This window comes from Lepisma saccharinum, chromosome 12, assembly GCF_977018435.1.
Source record: "Lepisma saccharinum chromosome 12, izLepSacc3.1, whole genome shotgun sequence".
In the NCBI taxonomy this organism is placed as follows: Eukaryota; Metazoa; Arthropoda; class Insecta; order Zygentoma; family Lepismatidae; genus Lepisma; species Lepisma saccharinum.
In genome coordinates, this window is record NC_139240.1 from 69,761,257 (window position 1) to 69,785,243 (window position 23,987).

Below are 23,987 nucleotides of genomic sequence, written 5' to 3' on the forward strand. Positions count from 1 at the left end.
CTGGATAGCATCTTGAACAATTTTCAAAAATGAAAATGTTTGCAACTACGACGACTTAAATCTAGTGCACATATCTAACACACAAATTATATACTAACAATAAAGCCAAGATAGCAATGTTGAAATATTTTAATTCTGTAATGAAGGTATAAGTAATAATTACAAAAATCTACTTACATCACAAATATATCGCCATCATCATGGGCAGGAATCTTGTTCTTGTTCCATCGTCTTCTCACTCATCGCACAACACTTGAGCAAACTTGTGTTCTGACGTCACAGGAATAAGATTTCTAATTTTAGGCTAAATGCCTACGTTGTTAGGTTAGGTTAGCTACATTTAGTCCTGCTAGACTAAATAATATTTTATCATTGTATATATGCTAATGGAACCTAACTTAACAGTCCTAACCTAACCTCCTAGTTATTTCTCATCTGACGTCAGAACACAAGGTAGAAAAACTGTTGTGCGACAAGGAAGACCCTATCTTCAGCTGGCCAGCAGTGTTGCCAAAACGGATTCCTATTAAAAAAAAATAATAAAAAAAAGCTAAGTTGCGCCTAAACGAAGCTAAAAATTATTTCCAAGGAGCCTGATTTTCAAGGCTGCCTCCTACGGTAAATTTTAAGGATGTGCGGGATCCCGACTTCGGGAAATGACTTCCCGACTTTTCGGGATCCCGAGCAGTCGGGAAATAACGAATGGTCATTTTAAAAAGTTGTTCATTCTCGACGTTGTTCTCTGCAACTTATCTGAAATTGTTTTGTGTTTATTACAGAAATGCAAAAGCAATCACTTAAGTTGAAAAGGACGTGTAGAATTCGAAATTTTCAGTGCTTCGGAAATTTTCAAACATTTTCCGTCCCGAAAATTTCCCGACTTTGTCGGGAAATGGCGAATTGTTCCCGTCCCGAATGTCGGGATTAATAAAATTTCCCATCCCGACCAAAAAAATTCTGTCCTGCACACCCCTAGTAAATTTACTAATTTTAGATAATACGGAGGCAAGGGGAGCTGCTATTACCAATAACCGGCATCTGTCGCGATTGCAGAAATACCACTTTTCTATGGAAATACTTCTTCACAGTGGCGTGCCCAAAGGAGGAAGGTGGTCCCTTTGTCCCAGTAAAATAATAAGGTCATTGGCATGAAAAAGATTCAAAATGAGGACTAACAACTAAAAAAGTATACGTAGCTCTCCTTTCGAAAATCCTGGGTACGTCACTGCTTCTTCATTATCCACTACAAGATGTTCCAGCCTGGCGCTACGTATTATACGCTTTATCGCAGTGACATGTACTACCCATGTAGCACAGAAAGGTTGGGCCAACGTTGGTAAATGGTTATAGATTTTTTGTGCCAACGGTTGGCGAACTGTTGGTGATGTCCGCCTTGCCATCAATCTCCCAACCAACTATTTGCCAACATTGGGCCAACTACAATGGAATAATGTTGCCAACAATCTCCCAACCAAAACTATTTCCCAACGTTGGCCCAACTACAATGGAAAAATTTTCCCAACAATCTCCCAACCAAATCTATTTCCCAACGTTGGCCCAACTACGATGGAAAAACTTTGCCAACAAACCCCCAACCAAATCTATTTCCCAGCTTTGAGCTAACTACAGCGGAAAAACATTCCCAACCATTAACCCTCAATCCAAAAACCAACAAACTATATGCCAATGTTTATGTTTATAATATTAAATATTTTACAAACAATTAATTGTATCACTTTTAGTAGCTATAAAATTTTATTATTAAGACACTGCAGGAGAAAAATACAAGAAATTATAGAAAACATATGTATTTATCCTTTATAAAAGTAAAACCTTTCTTAGCGGAGCCAAAAAGCAAAATGAATTTCACACACACTTAAATTACCTTCATACATTACAAAAAAAGTAGCAACATGCTATTGTATTTATTGAAGGGAAAAAGGTGCATGAGGTTGACAATGCAAGTGTCAAAGAACATCATACAATGTCATTTCAATAGAATAGCTTATTATTACAAAATGGAATACATACAAATGCTGATGTGTCAGCAAAATCTGGTGTAAGAATACACTTTTTATGTAAATAAGATGAGGATACAATAACTCCGTTCTTACATTCTTTTACCTTAAACATAAACAATCTACTGCTTGGAAGAGGTGAAGTGAAAATATCCAATTTGTTTATGAAAACTTTACAATTTAAATTATACCCACCATCATTTATACAATCCTTTTCAATGGAGTTTACAAGAACAACATCACCATCTTTCGTTAAGAAGCAATTATCAGGTGAGGTTATTCCCACAATACAATTCTCATTTCCATTCAAAAGTATAGATTTGATGCAGTCATTCCTATAAACAGGGGAATGTTTAATACTATGGCTATTGCTATGTTGGCCAGATTTTTCTCCTAGTCTTTTAGCTACCTGCTCCAAAGAATTTTGTGGACCACGAACCATCTTCCTAATTGTTTTCATAAAATTTTCAAATGGAAATGCAGAATATTCATCTAAAGGACCAAAATTAGAAATATCTTCAACTACATGTAATAAATTATGAAAATTGTATATCAAAAGTTCAGGAGAATAATACTCTGGAATATATTTAACGAAACAATGAAGAAGTTCATGTGCAAAATTTTGCCATCTTTCCACTTGACTAAGGTCAGTGCTGGCCAAAATGTACAGAGAAACATGCAGGACAAGAAAATGATTAAATAAATGATCTGGCAACACATCTTTCAAAACTATAGTCCCAAAATATAACAGAAATGCTCTAAATTGAGTAGCTTTCCAAAATTTGAACAGCTTCAACGATTGTGGTTTTCTGGAGAATTCCTTTGGAGTATACTGAGCAAGGACAATAAGTCGTTCAGAAATCTTCTGTGTATGCAAAGAACTCAATTTACATTTTTTTGGTCCCTTCTCTACCCATACACTAATAAGTTTTTTAACAACACCAAGACAAACTAAATGCATCCAGTCAAGCGGAACTTGCGAAACTAAGCCTACATGCAAATCAGATAAAATGCTCCGAAACTGCTGGTGATCCTCATATTGCATGTTCTTAAAATTTGCATCTGTCCTTAGAACTAAATCATGCTCATACTGCCATGTGGTTCTCCCCAAGTATGTTCCTTCCTGAATGCATTTCTCACAGCCAAATAATGAGTTATGAGATACAATGCACTTCAAAAATGCCCTTGCTGGAGCATCTGCTACAATGCAACTTATGGAAAATCCATAAAGTTTATCCTCAATCAAAATACCTGTTCTTTCCAATTCAGAACACTCATTAACAAATTCAAGGAAAAAATCATTTGAAGAGCTTGGTTTTGATACCCCATAATAAATTGCAATGATAAATGGAGAATTGTTAATAGCCTGATCTAAAATTCCCAGCAAAGGCCAAAAACATTTTGTGGAACTTTTATGCAATGGAAGTCCATCAACATTAATTTTCATGGTTAAAAATTGTTTAAAATTTTTATTTCTTTTCTGCTTTTCAAAAATCCGATAATGTGGTGTAGATAGTAACCCTGATGATGCCTTTTTTAGTATGTTTTCTTTGACACCAAAGTAAGCAAATGAACCTCCTGAGCATGTTCTCAAATCTATTGTTCTAGGGGTTTTAAGAAGAGTCCTTGAATCTAGAGGAAGGTCTGGTATGTAAGGTTGCAAAATGTGGAGAAGATCTGTGGTTGCACTATTAGAAATATTGTATTTCTTTGCCCAAGAAATTAAATGCTCTGAAATAGGAGGTGAGTCAGTTTCCAAATCAGTTACATTACCCTCACTACTGCTACCACTACATGAACTACTTGAAAAATCACGCACACTTTCATCACAAGTATTGGAAACTGAACTTGTAGTCTGAACAACAGAACCACTTTGAATTATGTCTGTAGATCCTGAAACAGAAGGAACTTCGTGAAATTCACTCATTATAATTTCTGCAGCTTTAGTAATGACTCTTCTCTCATGTCTTGCTGAAAAACTATCACCAGTCTTTACTTGTTTACTTATTTCTTGATGTTCCTGCAGTTGCCTTTTCCTTTCTACGTTGCTCTCGGCCGCCATCTCTATCTTTGACAAAGCGGAACCAGTTTTGTATCACTGAGTGTATTTCATAATCTGATGCATTTGATGTACATGAATTCCTTCGAACTGAAACTAAAAACAATTCAAACTGTTAGATCCATGGAAGAACTAAAATGTAACATACCATATGACAGTGCTCGAAAAATCTTCTTCAGAGCTAGGCGCCAGCTCTGAAAATCAGGCATGCATGCTATAAGAAGCTGAGCATCACCATATTCAAAACATCGCTAAATCATGTGATAAAGTGGAAAATGGGGGTTGGGGGACAAAGAGTAAAAAATTGTTACCTATTCTATAGAATGTTCAGAACGTTGTTAAAAAAAATCATTTGCTAACTTACGCTGTACTGCAATTTCAACTTACTCTTCAAAATTTCATATATGGAAACTTAAAAAATGGCAATATTACAGCAAAAGATCATAGTCCCCATGCTGGAATTTTTAGTTGCCATGGCGACTGGGACTTTTCGAGCCCTGCCATATATGTGTACCCATCTCTAGTATGAGGATTAAACTTATTCCCTGCCCCATTAAAGGAAACTAATATTGACATATTATCTATGTGGGGTGACATTAATCCTTTACATCTAGTCAGTTACTTATACTATATGCTAGGAAAAGGATGAGGAAGGAAATTTCCATAAATTACAGATTCACCACAATATTCATTTTGTGTGAGTGATGTAAAACTGCAGTGAAGAAACTTGAATGGCTAGCCTGACCTCATCTGAGATCTAACTCACTACCTTCTGAATAAAAAGTGAAGGCTCACAGAGCCAGGCTTGCTGAATTGTGGAAATGAGTTTGCACTTATGAACACTGTTCTAGTAAAAGCAGAATATTCCAGTGTTACATGAAATAATATTAGTTCTTCCTATTAAGCTAATAAAACAGCTGAAGTAAAAAAAATCTACCAAAAACAATGGTCAAATAAAACAAATAATTTTTTTAAATAAAACTGTTTCTTAATATATTTTTTACAATTTCCTTATTAGAGGATTTTTAAAGATTTATGTAAAGAATGCACACTGTTAATAATAAATGCTATAAAACTTTCCATCTGTACATTATTCGGATTTTACATCAAAAAGTAATGGCCCTTCTGTCTAATATAGTTATGAATTGAAAAAAGAAAAAAAAATAACAGCCTTCTAACTTACTTGGTACAAGTTCCATTAATTTCAAATTTCGGAGAGGTGTTTTATTGTGTTTTCCAGTCCAGTTATGACGTGCTGCCAATGTGTTAGAAAATATCTTTTCCAGAATTCTTCGCACAATTTGCTGTACGTTCTTGCCTCCAATAAAACTCATGTATGATTCCTACAACAAAATATGAATTCAATCAAGAAGCACTGCACTGTGGACGATACAAGGTATACATTTTGCACCCCCCTCCTCTTCCAAAAATTCAGATGTATCTGTTGCTCAGATTATTGAATTTCAACTAGTAAGAAAACAAATACTTTGTCAATTTGCAAGATTTTTTCAGTGAAACTGATATTGATGTAAAAAGAAGCACATGGAGCTTAGAATGTAATTCATACATCTTAAATTACAACATACCACTCTGAGCAAACAGTATAAGCTACAGTTAATTATGCTAAAAATGTTAACTGCTCGATTAAAACAAAAAAAAAAAAGTGTGTCATTAATAATTTCACTCACAGAAATATTACAGGAATATGTCAACTTACCATCTGCTTCATGTGCTCAGGAGAAGAAAGTAACCACTCTTCCACTCTCTGAATGTCATCGTCTGTTTGACAAGGAAGCTTTAGATTTTCAGGCAAGGGCTGATTGAAGGATATCAATGTTGGATTCAAATTTTCCAAAATAAGCTTCTGATTTTCATGTATTTCTAACAGTCTATTCTCAATTTTTGCTAGATGACGTGAAATAACAGATAAACTACTCCCATGAAACTGGCAATTTGGAATGCTCTTGTCTGACCCAGATGTAGATTGTAGAGCCAAGGTTGCTTTGCCTTCACCTAGAATGAAGATGCCAGTAAAAGCAAAAAATCAATCACTTGCAATCAGCACATACATATTACAATTGAAATAGGAAAATAGCTACAGTGTTGCTGTACAGTTACAAACATGTCAGTGTATCTTCCGTCATCAGCAAATGTTCAAAATTACTTTTAAAAATGCACATAAATTCACATTACATGCAACACCTGTTTCCAGTTTTATGTCCATGAGAACAAGTACAAAAATGAAAACACAAGGAATTAGTTGGCGATGTTAAACACTGAGTAATTAATAAAATATGAAATTAGTGACATCAATATGTTTGGAATATTTTTTAAAACTTCAAGAAAAACACAACTTACTTGTATGTCCTGCTTTTTCGATTTCGTCGATCAAATTTACATTCACAGACTCATTATTCGGTTCACCAACTGGATCAGATTGAGATGCATGTGCGCTTGAAATATCAGGTGGTAAGGGCAATACCAGTGGTTTCTCAGGTGGAGTACTTTTTTTTGTTACTTTTCTGGACTGATAATTTGTCTCCTCTTCATCACTACTTTCACTGCTATACAATAATCTGTTTCTTTTCCTTCTCCTTTTTTTAAGATCTCCTTCTTCTGTCATGGACAATAATTCTGATTCACTTTCAGCTTCCTTCAGTTTCTCCCTAGCCTTCAAAATGTCACCTAAAAGATGATCCATTTTATGAAAAATATAGACATTGACAAAAAACATAATGGCAGGTGAAAATAACTTCACAAACTTCTCGTTTTTATAAATTTTATCAAAATGATTCTCCACTTTCATGATTATTCTACTAAAGAATGGATGCTACAATTTTGAGAATTTTAGTTGCAGTCTAGTAATTATGACCTATAACGCTGATGTTTTCTCTTAATAACCTCTTGCCTTAAAAATTAATTTCCAAAATTTGGTTCCAAATTTTGAATTTTTTTTTAGCCTGTTTCTTTGTTCTATAATTATAATGTATGCCCATCATTCATGTATAAATAAAAAAAAAAGTTTTATCATCAAAATTAACTTGGGCTATACACACATGCTATAAAAATGTTTGAATGAACATAATGGAAGAAAACATATTTTTATAAAGGGACATAATATAGAGGCTGTAAATATTGTATATATCACTAACACAAATAATAGTATAGTGGAACCACAAGCAAAGAAACCTGCGCAGACCCGCGACTCCCATGCACCGTACTCCTGCATGGAGGGGCAGAGTAAAGCATGCTTTCTTATGGCCCGAGCTGAACGGAAGAAGGGAAAGCTGCGCTGACACCTTTCGGCGAAGGTTTTTTCCCTTGTGGTCGCTCTATAGTATTTTAAATATTACTAACCTGTACTGTAAAATATTTTCTTCACTGGACAAAGTTGCCACTGTTCATTTGGGCCACTGTTTTCCTTATTCAATAGGCACCTATTGAACTGTGAAGATAACTTATGAGGCGGCCAAAATGTTTCTTTTTTCCTTGGAGTAAGCCATTCTTCTCTCACCAGTCCCAAACCACCACCACAACCACTGCCAAACTCCACAACATGGAACATCCCTTTAAATGATAACCAATCAAATATATATTCAAACACGGGGTTAAAGAACTTGATCAACATTCGACCATTCCTACTTCTTGATATCAAGGTTTCATCTAGAAAAGCTTCAACAGTGTCACGTAGCTAGCTCATAACAAAGATTGAATTATTTGTTGTTGAGAAATATACATGATGAATTCTCACTTGGGTAACTTTAAATGTATGCAAAATGAATTTTCACAGTGAAAACTATCTACATGAAATTATTAATTTTCTATGTGATAAATGCTGGACTGTCCTTTACCATGCATTCTGAATTTAATTATACAAACTAATTCCTCTGATATAAAAAGTACTCTCTCCACTAAAATATTTAAAAAATAGCCTGCTTGCCATGCAAAACAACTTAGGAACAAAATCAATGAAAATAGTCAAAATTGATTGTGTAGCCTTTTTGTAGGTTACACTTTTACACTGCACACAAATAAATTATAAAGGCATTTCATGGGTCATTTACATGTCGGGGCACCTCCAGGACTGCCTAGTTTTGCGCATTGTTTCTTCATTTAGTATATTGCCTTGAATTTACATTTTACTATAGTATACTGCGTATCACATTTGAAACAGAACATGCCTCGGTGGTACTAATCTGATATTCCCCGAACAGATTTCTTCATTTTTACAGAAGAAACTATGTATGGTAATAAGTTACTGTAGCATTGTCTAACATCTGAAAGGTGTTTTGTGTGATGTGGGAATGTTTCATAGTGGAAATTCAACCACTGACACATAGCACCACGAACCATTTCCGGTAAGGTTAGGTTAGGTAGGGTCACGTATAGGTTACAATAGTTAAAAATTGGTTTCGAAAAAAATATGCGTAGCCCCACACACCATTCTTGCATAGCCCCACGAACCATTGACACATAGCCCAACAAACCATTTGCAGAAACGTATGTTCTTCAGTTACAAAAACACTTCTTTTAAAAGAAAAATTGCAATTACTTTCATCAAAAAATCGTAAATGCACCTTCAAGAATGTTCCGCGAAGCAGATGGGTAAGTACGAATGTCAAAAATTGACAAAACGAAGAAGTTATAGGTGTCCGGGGAATATCAGATTTTTACCCATGCCTCTGCACTAGCTATTGTATACCACACTGTGTATAGTAGTCTGCTTTTGATTAAATATGGCTATGAAACATGTTTATCAGAATAATATAACAAATAACGAGTTTGACACATCATTTAAGAAATTTGTATGGTACTTGAATTTCTTAAGTGTGATTACAAACTCATTCTTTTCCGAATTATTCATGAATTACATACCTAACGATTCAGTGTATTTCACTCAAAGAAGAGTGGAAAGAAAAATGTTGTGTTTGATGGGTAACAGTTCAGATTGTTTTATGATTATTTCAAATTCTCCTAACAGGAAGACTAATTATCGTAGAATTTTGGCAATCATTGTCGCATGAAATTTGAATCTTTCTTAACGTAATGAGTAGTTTGGAGTTCTAAAAGAAGTTATTTATGTTGAAAAAAATGGCCCAAGTTCCTTTTGTTTTATTGCGATTTCATCATGCTACGAATGCAATTTTTACATGGTTCAATTTCGATGTTGTACAAAGGCATATATTGAACAAAATCTTAAGCAATCCCTAAAACTCCGCCGTATGTGTTAGCAGAAGTAAATCGAAATGAAACCATGTAACAATTGCAATCGCAACGTGACGAAATCACAATAAAACAAAAGGAACTTGAGCCGATTCGGAGTATCTCTCGAAAAAATCGTCAATGTTTCTCATTATGCTTAACAAGGAAATAATTTCAATTAAGAGACTAGGTTTCTAAACATGTCTAATATTGAAATCCGGGTGAAAACGCAGATACATACGTATAATGCTATTTTGAGTACATTCTTAAAAAACTAACCGTTACCAAAAACTGCCTCGGAATGCATAAGTTTCTTAACTATGTAAATATGAATAACTCTGCAAGTAATTTATAACACTACTTTTCATTATCTGTACTGTTATCGAACTAAATCAGTGTGTCACTTACCTTTCGTCAAAAATGAAGCAAACATCCAGGATCCCGCCAAGTACTCTGGTCACGTGCTATCACAGTCACAATCGACTTTCGAAACACACATCGATTATACGCATTTCGATATAAATCGTGATGTAAAATTTTTATATTTTAAAATTTCTCCGAGGAATGAACAAATCAAAGAACACGCCATCGTTTTTACGTTTATATTTAACTAAATGCATTGGGAATGTTCTAATCTAATCTTGCTAATCTTTTGCGGTAGCAGCCCGAGACTCGTTGTGACCTAAAAGAATTTCGTCCGTCATTTGGTTGCCCTAAGTTTTACATTGTAGCGCACTAATCGTTAGCATTAGGCAAGCGCGGGACGGAAAATTTTTGGTAGCGACGGAAATTTTTTTTGATCACGACTTTCGGGACAAGGAAAATTAACCATGTCCCTAGTAAATCGGAAATTTTTCAGGACGAAAAATATTTTATTTTTCCCCGACACTTCATAAAACTCGAATTTTACACGCTGTTTCTCCGTCGAGTGATTGTTTAACAACTTCTACGTACTGTGCAGAAAACACGGAGAATTAGCCACTTTAAAAAATGATAATTCCTACTGATCGTGATCTTGAAATGTTAGGAAATCATTTCCCAAACCCTTCTTCTGTCTATACAACCATAAAGAAGTTGTGCTTAGTCCCGGGAAAACAAAAATATGCATCCGTTCCTGAATCTGCTGCCCATAAATTGCTCATAGTGGAAGAAATAGAGCAAGAATTAAATTATTAGAAAATTAGAATTAGAAAATTCAAAATCACCACAAAGCAATGATATGGGTGTATTTGTGGAGTGCAATATATATACCAAAATCCAGTTAAAATATGCACACTTTTTTTTACGTTAGACAGAATTTAATTTTTTTAGCTCACTGTAGGGTCTTTCTGATCGACAGGGAGAATTTTACTCCCCCTTTTCCGTTTGGCATAACGTCACTGGTCACTGTACCAAACCTTGAATGCACCTACGAAAAAAATGTTGGGCCAACCTACAATATGGGCATAATTGAGAACCATGTGTGCCAACAATATTCACTCATTGGGCCAACCTACAATATGGGCGTAATTGACAACCATGTCTGCCAACAATATGAATCATTGGCCCAACGTAAGATATTTGTTGGCAAGAACTACCAACCACTTCCCAACCATGCCGACAAACACCCAACGTTGGCCCAACAATGTGTGCTACATGGGTAAAGAGTAGCTAGTCTAGCAGCAGAGATTGATTAATCAATCTCACACCTCTAATTATTTTCAAATCACAATATTTATTGTCTTGTTGAAGTCACAGTTCATATGCAATACTTTCTTTTCACGTGCTTCTCATCCCTCGGTGCAATCAGCGGGCAAGACTGCAAGTTGCAAGGAGCTACTCTAGCTGGCTTTTCCTCCACCTTACCAGTTCCAATCTGGTTACAAGTAGAGCCAGCCGCCAAAAGGGGAGGGAAGATTTCTGTATCTACCTCTCTTGCCTCCTCGAACCCCGCTGCAATTGTTAAAAGGTCGTGGTTTCAAGATAGGGGATTCATTTCCCCTCGATTCCTTTGTAAATCCTCTAAAGAACTCAGGGGAAAATTTCTGCAGTACTTATGTTCTCTGTATTTATACCACAACTTCTTCCTATGTGTTGCACTCTGCAGTGATTAATGAAATATTTTGGAATGAAAAATTTATCCCAGAATTCAGAGCCAAATTAATTTTATTGAAGACTACAAAAAAAGTGTGTTTTCTTACCTGTTTATCCCCTATAATATATTGAATTTTTGCCACCTCCCATCACTTTTTCTAACTGTATAGATTTAATCCTGATATGTAGCTAATAAGCTTAATGGAAGTCATGAGGGACAATCATAAACTCAGAGAACTCTGGACTCCTGATTTCACAATGCCCTGGTTTTATTTTTAAAAAATTTAACGTTGCTCTTCTATCACTTTACCTAACTTCTGCCATTATGATGAATGTTGATTGAATTACATGGGTGAAGGGTGGATACAAAGAAACAGTCATGCACAGGCCAGGGCTCGAGCTTGGACCCTTACTCTGCTCCCCCCAATGCTCGATGTGGAAATTTCTAGCTTGAGGGGGGCAGAGATTCTCCCATCTGCTTGGGGTCAAACTACGGCTATAATTATTCATGCTTTTATTCATTACAAAAATCATCACCATCACAAGTATTCTCCCTGGGGAACAGCTGATCCACACATTATCTTATCCAGAAGAAATGGAATTGTGTTGATGTTGAGTGTCACTTTCGTTAAAAGGAATAAATCCACTACTATAGGTGCTCGGTCCATGCTTGAAGTGGAAATTGTTAGCTGGGGGGATGCTCCTATGGTTTACAGTGGCTTAGCACGATATTGATATTGAGAGCCAATTCCAAACAAAGGCTAGCCCCTCCCTTTTTTTTTTTTTTTTTTTTTGCTTAATAGTTTATTTATGAAATTAGTCGACCTTACTTTGATTACAATCTTAATAATCTTATATATGTTTGCAAAGAGCTTCCCAGAATAATATTTACTAATAGATTTGTATCGATTTAAAAATTAAATCATTTGAGATTAGTAAAGATGAGATGTCCGAGAATATGTTGATACAGGGTGACAATTAATGAACTATATGAAATAAAATGGAAATTAGTGACAAACCACGTAGTACACAAACTGTATTGCACATGTAAATGGCACTACAGACATTCGGATTTAGGTTATGACATGTTTGATATGTCTGCCATCTCTGGCGATGATGTTGGGGCAGACGAGCAGCAAAATTCTGCATGACCCGCTGAAGTGTCGAAACATCAATGCTGTTGATGACCTCCTGAGTGGCAGTTTTCAGCTCGGCAATGGTTTTGGGGTTATTTCTGTACACCTTGTCCTTAACATAGCCCCACAAAAATGAGTCACATGTGTTCAGATCCGGGGAATATGGCGGCCAAGCGAGTCCCCTTCCAGTGGCCTCTGGGTACCCCAGAGCTAGAATGCAGTCCCCAAAATACTCCTCCAGGACATCAAACACTCTCATGGTCCGATGGGGTTGAGCATAATAGGCCTTCACAAGTGATATACGCTCCTGCACCCTGTACCGTGACATTTTCACTTGCAAATGGCCGACATCAACACGTGTGCGCATACGCATACAAATTTCCATCATGCCCTGTGGCCAGCCATGCAGTTTGGACGTCATCACGCGAACCGTTCAGAAATTATGACTGTTTTATTTCATATAGTTCATTAATTGTCACCCTGTATATTACACATACCTTACAGAGCATAAGGAAATAAGTATATCGTGCATTTTTAAAGAAAATTCAGTCATTCCACTTCTGAACACAGTTGAAGCTCAACTTGACACTGCCAATATGGATGCTGGGAGTTCAGAAGCCTCCTGCGATTGCACCTATTGGCTGCGGTTACAGATTTGATGACAGCTAGGAGCATTCGCTTTATTCTTACTCCAGTGATAACACCATTAAGCCTTGTTTCCATGATAACCAAAAACTCAATATGCTGACCAAGGCAGAAATTTATTTTATTTTAAAACATAAACTAAATGTGTTTCAACTTTCTAGCAAGGTCTTCTTCAGACTCTGTACCAAATACAAATGATATAAGGTACAAAACAGGAAAATATATACAAACATACACAAAAATCATTTCCTCCAGACACAAGATTATTAGAAAGTTGTTTCTCTGGAACATTCCATTGCAGGTGTTCCAGCAGGTTGCCTTCTCCTGTCAACTGTTGTTTCACGGGACAGGGGATTTAGATAAACATTTCCTTTCATCTGGAACGTGGTTGGGCTCCATATCTCACACTCTTTTTCTTTATCCTTTCTTTCTTCATTCCTCTTCCTTCCTCGCTCTTGACCTTTCCATTCTTTCTAACACCTTCTTCCATTCTTTGTTTATCTTCAGTCCCCCATTCCAGTTCATTGTGTCTTCTTCCCCTTTCTTCTCTATTTCCTTGGCATCCTGCTTTGGTCAATATATTGGAGTTTTTGCTTACTCCAGTACATGAAGTTCAATTTATATGCAGTGATAAAAATAAAGGTGAACTTTTAAATGAACATTTTAATATTTTTTTTAAGTGTTACAATCATAAGCAGTATTTTGGGACAGCAAGTGAGGCAAATGTCCTTCCCCTTCTCCTGCCAAACAAAATTGAGAAAATTACGTGTGTTTCAAGTTGGTGACAGGCTTCCCTGATGGCGCATCTTCGCCTTGTAATCTAGGGGTCCTGGGTTCAATACCCGGTGGAGGCACATAGTGGTTCGGATCCCACTTTAAAGTGTAGATCCAGTCCCGATTAGCCTCTCTGTGCATAAAGTGGACTTTTAAAATACCAACTCTAGCTGGTGACAACTGCAAACTAAAACATTTCATTTCTGAAAAATCAACAAGTATGTTTGAATAAAGATAAAGCATTGGAAAGTTGCATTTGTTGCTTCCATCAGGTTTCAGAGTGCATAATTTTGTCTAATATCGATCTCTGGTACAATAAAAGGATTCAAATCATAGGCATCAGGAGGGGTCCAACTAGTGCGCCCCCTCGCCATTTGGAAATTGGCTCTATTTGTTTAAGTTACCAAAAAAGCAGAAAACTTATTATTTTTATAATAATAATAATAATAGCCCATGGCGTGACAGCCTGTGAGGGCCAGGATTTACCTACCAACTGTCAGCCAGATCATCCAACCATTAAAGGGGTGACATGTGGTCAGCACAACAAACCTCCAGTCGTCGTTGGTTTCCATGACCGGGTTACGTTAATCATTCGTAGCTCCCCAATTTTCTCACAATGGTGGTTGACCACCCGTCACATACAAAGGCAGAAATCTCTGGAGAAAAGTTGTTACGCTTCCCCCTGGAGACTCAAACCTGCGCACGTCCCGGACCTAGTGTCCAAAGCATGATGCCTTAGAACGCATGGTCACAGTGCGAGACTATTATTTTTATAGTTAACAAAAATAAAGGTCAGTTAGTGTTCGAACAGAGTAACGAAAGTAAAAAATGCATTAACATCGAAAAAATTGAGTGTAAAATGCAGGATCATTGCTGAATATTACTTCTCTGTGTAGTTTTCCCATTCACGATAGCACTGAATAAAGGTGAAGATAATGATTTGAGGAACACTGGACATTTTGACAATACAGGGACAGGATTATATTGCAAGAAGTTGACTGTATCACACATGCTATCCACTTACTTAAGGTTGGAAATTTGACGAAAGCACCAGTTTTCTTTCTTTTTGGTACAGAAGTAAACATATCCTGGCCCTGGGGTGCATAAATTTGGGGCAGCATAATTGTTCCATCATACTGTGATCTGGGCGATGCCATTTACTTTAGCCTACTTCCATGGGGGAGTGATTAACACAGCACTCTATGATGCCAGGCGTCCCAGGTTCAAATCCCAGCCTGGGTATAAGTGTTCTTTGCGAGTGTCTCTTCATCAATGTCATAATATCATCACTCATCCTCATTGTTGCAATTAGCCAAAAGTGGAAAAATTACAAATTCAATCAATCAATCAATCAATTTTACTTAATTTAGATCTTCAACCTTTTAAAACAAATTACAAGAGGGTTTGGACTAAGCATACTAACATAAATCTTGTTCTTGGTGTTTGCACTACATTGTTATGTGGGTCAGTCAAATATAAACCATAGTTTCATTTATCTTTTATTAAATGAAAATATTGCAGAAGTCCCAATGGATCATTTTCTGTATATGTTCCATTACGATCAAGGCACTTTTGTCACTAGATTGGTTAATTTTTATTGTCCATGGCATTGAAAGATGGTGATTGGTGCCAAAGCAAATTGCACAAGAAACGCTACACCTCATTGCTTTCAAAACATTGACCTCCCAACATCTCCTAAGAAGCCTAAACAAATTATGGCTGGCCTCCATGGTTAGCAGAGCACACTATGATGCCAGGGATCTTGGGTTCGAATCCCTAGGGCCTCCTCGATGGTGCAGTGGTAGCATTGTTGCCTTGTAATCAAGGGGTTCCGGGTTCTATACCCGGTGGAGGCAAATAGTGGTTCAGATCCCACTTTAAACTGTAGTTCCAGTCCCGATTAGCCTTAATGTGTATAAAGTGGACTTAAAAACAACAAATCAATCAATTGAATACCAGCCTGCTCTTTGTGAGTGTTCCTTCATCACTTTCATCAATCATTCTCATCTTCCCTATTAGCCAAAAGAGGCAGAAAAGTGAAATAAAATAAACCTAATCAATCAATAAGCAATTGATAATCACCGGGTAAGAGATACAGGAAGGATGTTTAAACACAGTCCAGTACATACATGTGTTCGTGATCACTCGCAAACTTTTTATGTCATGCTGCTACGATGCCAAGGGTCCCGGGTTCGAATCCCGCTCGAGCTTGGTTGTTTGTGAATGTCCATTCATCAATTTCATCATTTCACTCATCTCCATCTTCGCAAATTAACCAAGAGGCAGAAGATGCGAAGTAAAATAAACTAAATCAATCAATCAATCAATTTTTATGTCATGCAAGACTACTGAAATGATGCTTTAATTTTTGCAAAATTTCATTTGGCGAGAGATTTAACACTAATACATTGTGCAACTGAGACTGGCAATTTTTATTCATTCATCGTGCTGGTTACTGACTGAATGTTTTGAAGGTGAACTGCAGTATAGAAGAAGCTTCAGACACATCTCCTTCAACCTCCGATAGGTTGAAAGTGGATGCATTTGCTTGAGCAGCTGTACGGAACAACTTTCAGTTTATATTTGACTGACCCACATATTACATTACAAAAAAAAAATGTCAAAAATTTTTCACGCACTACCAGAAATAACTACACAATACATCTATACACATAATTTAATGTTTCCTTTGTATACATTAAATTTACATAAGAGGGAAAAATAAACAAATACACATTTCTATGACACGTTTTTGCAGTTTCTAAAAACAAATGCACTCAACACAAATGAAGACTATGTCCACAAGGGTCAATTTACAACGGGTGTCCACAGGTTGTAATACGAAAATATTTTCTCTTCAACTACAGATTGTATTACACACAGACAATTTAGCACATTTTCCACAATATTTGAGAAAGAGAGTTTTATTTTATGAGCATGTAGATTCCTATGAACACAGAACCGTGAACTTTTGTTTTGCATTGTTGATGTTTTTGTTCGAATATAAGCACAGAAAGTTATGCTCAATACATTCATATGCATACATGACTGCATAATACTAACATTTGTTTTGCTGTTGGGCATCAGTTACGAATATCAACATGTTTACAAATTCTGCAAATGTGTTATTTTTCCCATGAATATTTACAATTCTGGTAAACTGTACCAATAAAGAACACAATGTAATTCAAAAACAAGAAGAAACTATTAAGATTCTTAAAATGAAGGAAAAACTCAATATATCATATAAGCCAAACACTAATAGTTAATGGTAGGCTTTAGGCAGCAGAATAATTGAACTTTAAGGAACGTGAGGCTCCGATACACTTGTTTTTCCCCTCGGTTTTGAAACATTAAATTACATTAAGTGACAAGAAAAATGAGAATGCTCAGTATCTAAAAAAAATACTGATCATTTTGTGTAACTGACATGCAATATGCATGAAGTAGTAGGCAACTAGTGTATTTACACCATAGACTTTTGCTCAACATGCACACACCCACACAAACACACTTATGCTTTCAGACAGACTGGAATGGGGTTATCAACATATTATTGAAATGCAGCTACAGGTAAAGATGCGTTGAAATGTTTAAGTGCTTGGAAGTTTTTTGTTTAGATGTAAAATTGGTATCCGTATGAACTGGACGAAACTTAAGACACTTGAAATTTATGTTTGTTGCTTTACGCTGCTACATGTTTCAGACTCAAGAAAGAAATAACTACCCATATGAATTGCAATAAGTTTTGACTTAACTCCTTCATTTTTTGTATTCTTCTCTGTAATGAAGAAGCTCAGATGATCACAGTTTAAACTTAAACTGATGTTAATTATGAGAAATAGAGTATCTAGTTAACGAATAACATGGATTGAAAGCTTGATAGAAATAAAATAAATTACGTTATTTCCATTTGCCTTGCCACATCTTTGAATTTACAAGAGTAATGTAATTTATCTCATAATCACAAGTCAGAAATAGTTAAGAATGATGTGAATAGGCAAAAAAAAAAAAAAAAAAAAAAATCAGATTCTTCCCTCTATACAATTTCAGGGAGGTATGTAAATGATATCATGAAATAGGGACAAAATCCAACTTGCTTTTCACAAAGCATAATAAATACCTATGTCATATACACTTCAAATTTACAGTTATATACACGCACAGATATGTGAACAATAATACTGCCACATCATTTATGTGAAATTCAAGAATGAATCCACTGGATTCACATAAGATTTATGGTGGAAATGCTGACATTAATTTATTCACATCTTTGGTTCTAGTTACATGGAAAAAAATTCACTTTCCTAAAGAAAAGTTGCATAGTCATCGTCTACACTCTACTCGTAGCATTGCATTAGATCCTAATCAAAAGTGTTTTTGCTTCAAAATACCTTACATGCATTTCTTTTTTTATGTTCTCGAGCATAGGAATCTTGATAAATGAAATACAAGAAGAAAATTGTGCATTGTTTTTAGTCAAAATATAATTTGATTTTGTGCAATTTCTTTGTAAAGTACGTATTTCTCATGGGAGCGTAATATACTTCTAGTTTTAATTAAGCTCTAAAATTGTTGAAAAATACATGAAAAAGGAATACAGTTTTAAATAGAAGTAGAAATTTGTAGAAAAACTGCTTTACAATACACCATTTTCATAAACAGTAATTAAAAATATTCACGAAACTGCTTGGGACACAAGATTGTCACTAAATCTTGCAGTTATGTGGTTTAAAAAAATTATGTTGAAACCCCACCAATCAACACACACATACCAATCACGCTTTACCTTGAAAATGCCTTGCTGCAGACAACCCACAGGAAAGAAACATGAAAAATTCTACAAATGTACTGCAGTGGACTATGTTTTGGTGAAAATGTGATGCACAAAAACTATTAACTAGTGTAAAAGAAGTCAGGTACATTGATAGCAACATTAATAAACGTTTGGTGCATCATCATCTGGCTTGGAAGGCAGTTTTCAAGATGAAAGGAGAAACCACGTAAGAAATATTTTTGTTGAAACACAAGAGAAGCCTAAACATGTACGTGCAGTCGGTTCTTACCACAATATTTATATATATTGTTTTTGGTTTGCCTAGCTTGGATCCAGATCACTATCACATGATTCTGAAATGTGTGTGTATGTCTCACTTGCGTCTCCACTGCGTTATCAAGAAGAAAGTTCATGTACAACAGATGCAGAGACACGATACGAACCATATAGACATTACGTACATAACTAAACTAATAATGACTGAGAGGGGGAATGTTAACCTTGTGAGTTGGTAACCTTTGGTAATACATCGCAGATACTTTCGGTCCCTTCGTCAATTCCGACAATTCGATTGCCGAACTGACATGCCGCGTCCACGTTTTAACATGGGCTCCTAAACTTTCACTGAGAACGATCACTGGGTTTTTACTGTGTCTTCACACTTCTTGCAAGGTTCATTCCTTATGTTTTTTATTCACGTAACAGTCTTCTGCTTACACTGCCGACCCTTCTCCACTGCTATACTCTTTCAGCAAGCTACGAAGCCTGTTTATTTCTTTGGAGGCAGCGTTCAGATCTGCTTGGAGCTGCATTTCCTTCTCTCTGAGCTTCTTGATGTCTCGTTGGCAGGTCTGAAACAGAAATCAATAAATAATGCTTTGGAAATAAACTTAAGAAGCTGATGACATGTGTGTCTAACAAATTGATTGATTTTATGATGGATGCGGTAAATGTAGTCTTACTATTGTGTACGAGAAATTTCATTTCCGCATTGCATCGCCAGATGTGAGAAAATTGAAGTACTACCACCAGTTTTTCTTGTATGTATGCATCGCTTGCATTGTAGAATTATTTTCCTGTAGTTTATGGTTATTACAAGCATAAGAAAACAGTTTTTAGTTGTGACGTTTCAGGAGAACAGTAATTGCATTACTACACTTTTCCAGAGTTTGGTATTTTGCAGGGTCTTCAAAAATGTCACACAATACTTTCATTTGTATTGCACCAGTATTGTGTAGAAAAAATTGGAATTTGTGATTCTGATATTACAGTGTAATTCTTATTGAACATTTCAAAGCAAAACTCCAGTACACAGATGCATATAACTGCAGTGAATTATGAGTATCAAGATTGCTATCGGTTCAAAGTGGTTATTATACCATATAAACTTGTTCCTTGCATCAGTAAGAGCAAAGGTGGTCTACTTCTTAGGGCATCTGACTGCCACACGGGAGACCCAGGTTTGATTCCCAGAGTGGGTGATGTAAGGTTGGAATTTTTCTGGTCCTGTCCCCATGTAAAGTGGTTCTGGGGTTCACCCAGCCTCATATCATTGGGTACCTGGGGGCAACCCTGAGGTTAAAGGTGGCCGGACCATGCTGCTGATCACATCCCCTCCAAAATGGCCGAGGTCGAGAATGTGTGGGGCACAACCACACACCCCGAAGCTATATGCATGGGTAACTTTTACCTTACCTCTTTGCATCAGTTAATGCAGCGAGTCCCAAAATGATTATTGGGGTTTCATAGTCATTTAATTTCCTTTATATGAGGGGTACAAGGACAAAGATTATGTGGGAGTAAACAACAACTCAACAAGTGTACATAGCGTACCTTATAATGTTCAATGTGACCACCTTTCGTGACACAGCACACATCCATCGTAGTCCAATGCTTCCCAAACATGGATCAGCATGTCTGGAGCGAGAGATTGAACAGCGGCAACAATCCTGTTCCTCAAGTATGGCAAGTTGGCAGGTAGCGGTGGTACGTACACTTTATATTTCACATAGCCCCACAAGAAGAACAAAGAACCACACCTTGCAAATTCAATGACAAATCTCTACAGCCATTCTTATCGTATATGTATGATACAAACATACACCATTGTTTGTTGCAATATACCAATCACTTGAGACCCCGACAATCATTTTGCGCGAGAGAGAGAGAGAGGAGACAGAGACAGAGACAGAGAGAGAGAGAGAGCGAGAGCGAGAGCGAGAGCGAGAGAGAGAGAGAGAGAGAGAGGAGAGAGAGGAGACATGTTGTATTTTGGAGATTTTTCAAATGTACAAGAAAAAAAGTGTCCGACAGTAATCAAATTTTATCTTCTGTTCTTACCACATTTTGCCGTAAGAGGTCCAATTTGTCACACTTAAGCCTTGTAACTTCCTGTCGAAGGGTCTCCAGTTGCCTAGCAACATTCTCTGGTTCTCCCCCTTCCTCCAAGCAGAAGCTGCACGACATCGACACCCTCTTGTGAGGGGTCTCAGCCGAGGACATGCTTTCCAAGCCTGTATCACTGTCGTCATTGTTATTAGGTACACCACCCCCATACACCGTTGGATCCATTTCTATGCTGTTCAACGAAGAGTCGTCACTCTCAGACAGAGTTATTCTGAAATAGAAACAAGATACATCAATTGGGTAAGATGCAGCAATCAACTTACCAAAATATAAGTAAAGTTTGAACTATAAACAAATTATTTGTCAAACAAAAAAATTTAGCAGTGATATAAATGTATTCATGGTGGATGCGGTAAATGTGGTTTTAGTATTACATATGTGGAGTTCGGTGTTTACGCATTGTGAATTTGGATGATTTCTGATTAATTTCGAACATTAACAGATGCTGCACCCTCAGTTGACGAAAGCAGTGGGCCTTCGAAATTAATCCAAATTTGCAACGTGGAAACACCAAACTCCACCCACATATGTAATAATGTGATTTAAGTTCCTTTTCTATTCCTTCCTTCAGTATACTGCTTGCCTATTTTTAACTGAAAAACTATTTGAAATGTTGTTGCATCTTCACTAGAAAAGATGATGGTGGTGATGATAGTAATAATTAGAGCTCGGGTGTTCAGGCACTGAAAAGTATTAAAAATGGCAGGCAAAAAGGCAACGAAAAATTGAAAAAAAGGCAGTCAAGTTTCAGAAAGAGGCAGTGAAAATTGAAGAAGAGGCATTAAAAATTGAAGAGAAGGATTTAAATTCTTCTTAAATCTTTAAAAATGTATTTACAAATAATAATTTGAATAACAAGGGTTAATGAAAAACGAAATCAAATAGAAGAAGAGAAATATAATTTTAAAAAATGACTTGTCGGAATGACAAAAGAGGCAAAAAAAAAGGTAAAAATGTTTGAAAAAGGCAGCGTAAAGTGAAATAGGCACAAAAACGCAACATAAAGTATTGTTCAGAATGTTTAGAACCTTCGGATCGGTGTACTTTTGTGTTCAATTTTTGTCTACCAGCATCGGAAACAAATAGGCATTTTGCCTAAAATCCGAGCTCTAGTAATAATAAATCGCCTTTATTGGAGCATGTGCATTCTAGCCTCAAGGGCAGCTTTTACAACAAGCACCTGTCACAGTTAAAACAAACACACTGTTACAGAAAGTGCAAAATCATCTATAATAGGGAAAATATATATGTGTAAATTTAATTAATAAAACATTTCTGAGGTTAGTTACACACACATAAAAAAAAACTATGACAAAAGTTGACTTTAGAACAGAAAATACGAAACAGCTTCCAGTTGTCAATGATAACAATGAACTCAGCAATACAATAATCTGATCCATAATTTTGTACTAAACACACGGTCATGAAATTAGGCAGGTGGGCAGAAGTTTGCACTGTCGCCACATTCCGTATCTTGAGTTTCCTTGACCTCTTCTAGCAATGATGCTGTAGAGCAGTCTGATGTGTAGATATGGGGCTCCATTTATGGGACCTGTAACGAACTTTCAATTCACACAATCACCAGCTCTGTATTGAATGGGACTCAAAATTGCCCATAAGAGAGGTCGGTCTGACGCTCGAACTAGACAACGCAGCCCGGTTGACGTTGCCACACAGTGCGTGGGAACCATCAACTTTTACTTTGCTTTTTTCATTTGTGGTACCAGCGCAATTCTGCCCAGCTGCCTATTTTTGTGGCTGTGCGTTTAGTGGCTGGACAACCAAGATACTGTGCGTTTCTGAGCTTCTATTTAGTGCATCATGCCATTTAGTAATGATGCAAAGAAAACACTAATTTTGTCATGAACTTGTAGCCCAAACAAAGCAAAACTTTCTTTTGTCTGTCATTGCAGAAAACATTAAATAATAATAATAATAATACATTTAAAATGTTAATTTTGATTGTGTTGAGTAGTTCATACACCAACAAAGGGTCATTTCATTTCGTAATGGTGTGCTGAACATCCAAAAATACAACGTGCTGAACAGAACATGTACCGACACATAACAACAAATATTACCAACATCCTTGCACTTTCAATCTCGACTTTTTGTACATCCCTAATGTTCTTTTCACTTAAGTTATTACCCAAACCAGGCTGCAGGTGCAAACATATATTCTTATCATAGGAACACCAAAGTGATACAAACAGTGCACCTGAGTGTGCATAAAGGACATGTGCAAGGTCCATATGATCTTAGGATGAAAAATCACCTTCTTCTCACCTGGCACTCCTGTGAGTGGGCATGTCCGGACTCGAGACAGGAGACGAGGGGTTGCTGCTACCCCTGAAGGTCTCCTTTCCTGGCGTCATGCTCTTCTTACTACTAGTGCTACTCTTTGGGATGGAACGGCCACTCTGAAAATCAACATTTCGTATGAGCTTCAGGAATACACACCAACTCAATAATTGTATTACATCAGTTTGTTAAGGCTACGAGGGACAGTTTCACACGAGGTGGGCATTTATTTCAATAACGTCACAATTTGATCTGCTATTCTAAAAAATGAAAGAGGCAAAGGAGAGCATGAATTTCTTCCCATGTTCAAAGTGGAAGCTGTTTTGTAAGTTGATTATTAAGTTAGATACCTGTGAAAAATATATTTAACAAGTATTTACAGGATCCCACATATTTCTTATGAAGAGGCAAGTTCAACTTAAATTATGCCTAATCAAATGGACATTTTGAATTTTCCAACCACATATAAAATATTGATCCTGTACTCTTTCCATTCATATGTTTTTCTACACCATTGGAAGTTTGATATTCCCAAGAGAACAAATAAAATAAACTCCATTATTGGAGTTTCTTCCCCTCCTACAACCATCCAG

The 23,987-nt window shown here is 36.5% G+C and overlaps 2 protein-coding genes across 10 annotated transcripts in view; both read right to left on the reverse strand.

The window, feature by feature from the left end:
• Positions 1-1,846: 1,846 nt before the first annotated feature.
• Positions 1,847-7,642, reverse strand: LOC145996538 (uncharacterized). The gene is made up of 5 exons (XM_083133039.1): positions 7,435-7,642; positions 6,436-6,762; positions 5,795-6,090; positions 5,261-5,420; positions 1,847-4,173 (listed from the first exon to the last, which is right to left on the reverse strand). Exons 1-5 carry the CDS (start codon positions 7,640-7,642, stop codon positions 4,019-4,021), a joined length of 1,146 nt encoding a protein of 381 aa, XP_082989165.1. The 3' UTR covers positions 1,847-4,018.
• Positions 7,643-16,462: 8,820 nt separating this feature from the next.
• RapGAP1 (Rap GTPase activating protein 1) overlaps positions 16,463-23,987 on the reverse strand; it is a 530,826-nt gene continuing 523,301 nt past the window's right edge. For 7 of the 9 annotated variants that reach the window (XM_083132611.1, XM_083132616.1, XM_083132612.1 and 4 more), the window contains 3 exons: positions 23,380-23,513; positions 21,028-21,304; positions 16,464-19,538 (listed from right to left, as the gene is read on the reverse strand). In XM_083132611.1, the coding sequence (XP_082988737.1) occupies positions 19,401-19,538; positions 21,028-21,304; positions 23,380-23,513 (549 nt within the window). In that variant the 3' untranslated portion in view covers positions 16,464-19,400. Of the gene's footprint in view, positions 19,539-21,027; positions 21,305-23,379; positions 23,514-23,987 lie in introns of all 9 variants that reach the window. The other 2 variants (XM_083132610.1, XM_083132618.1) reach the window with 2 other exon arrangements.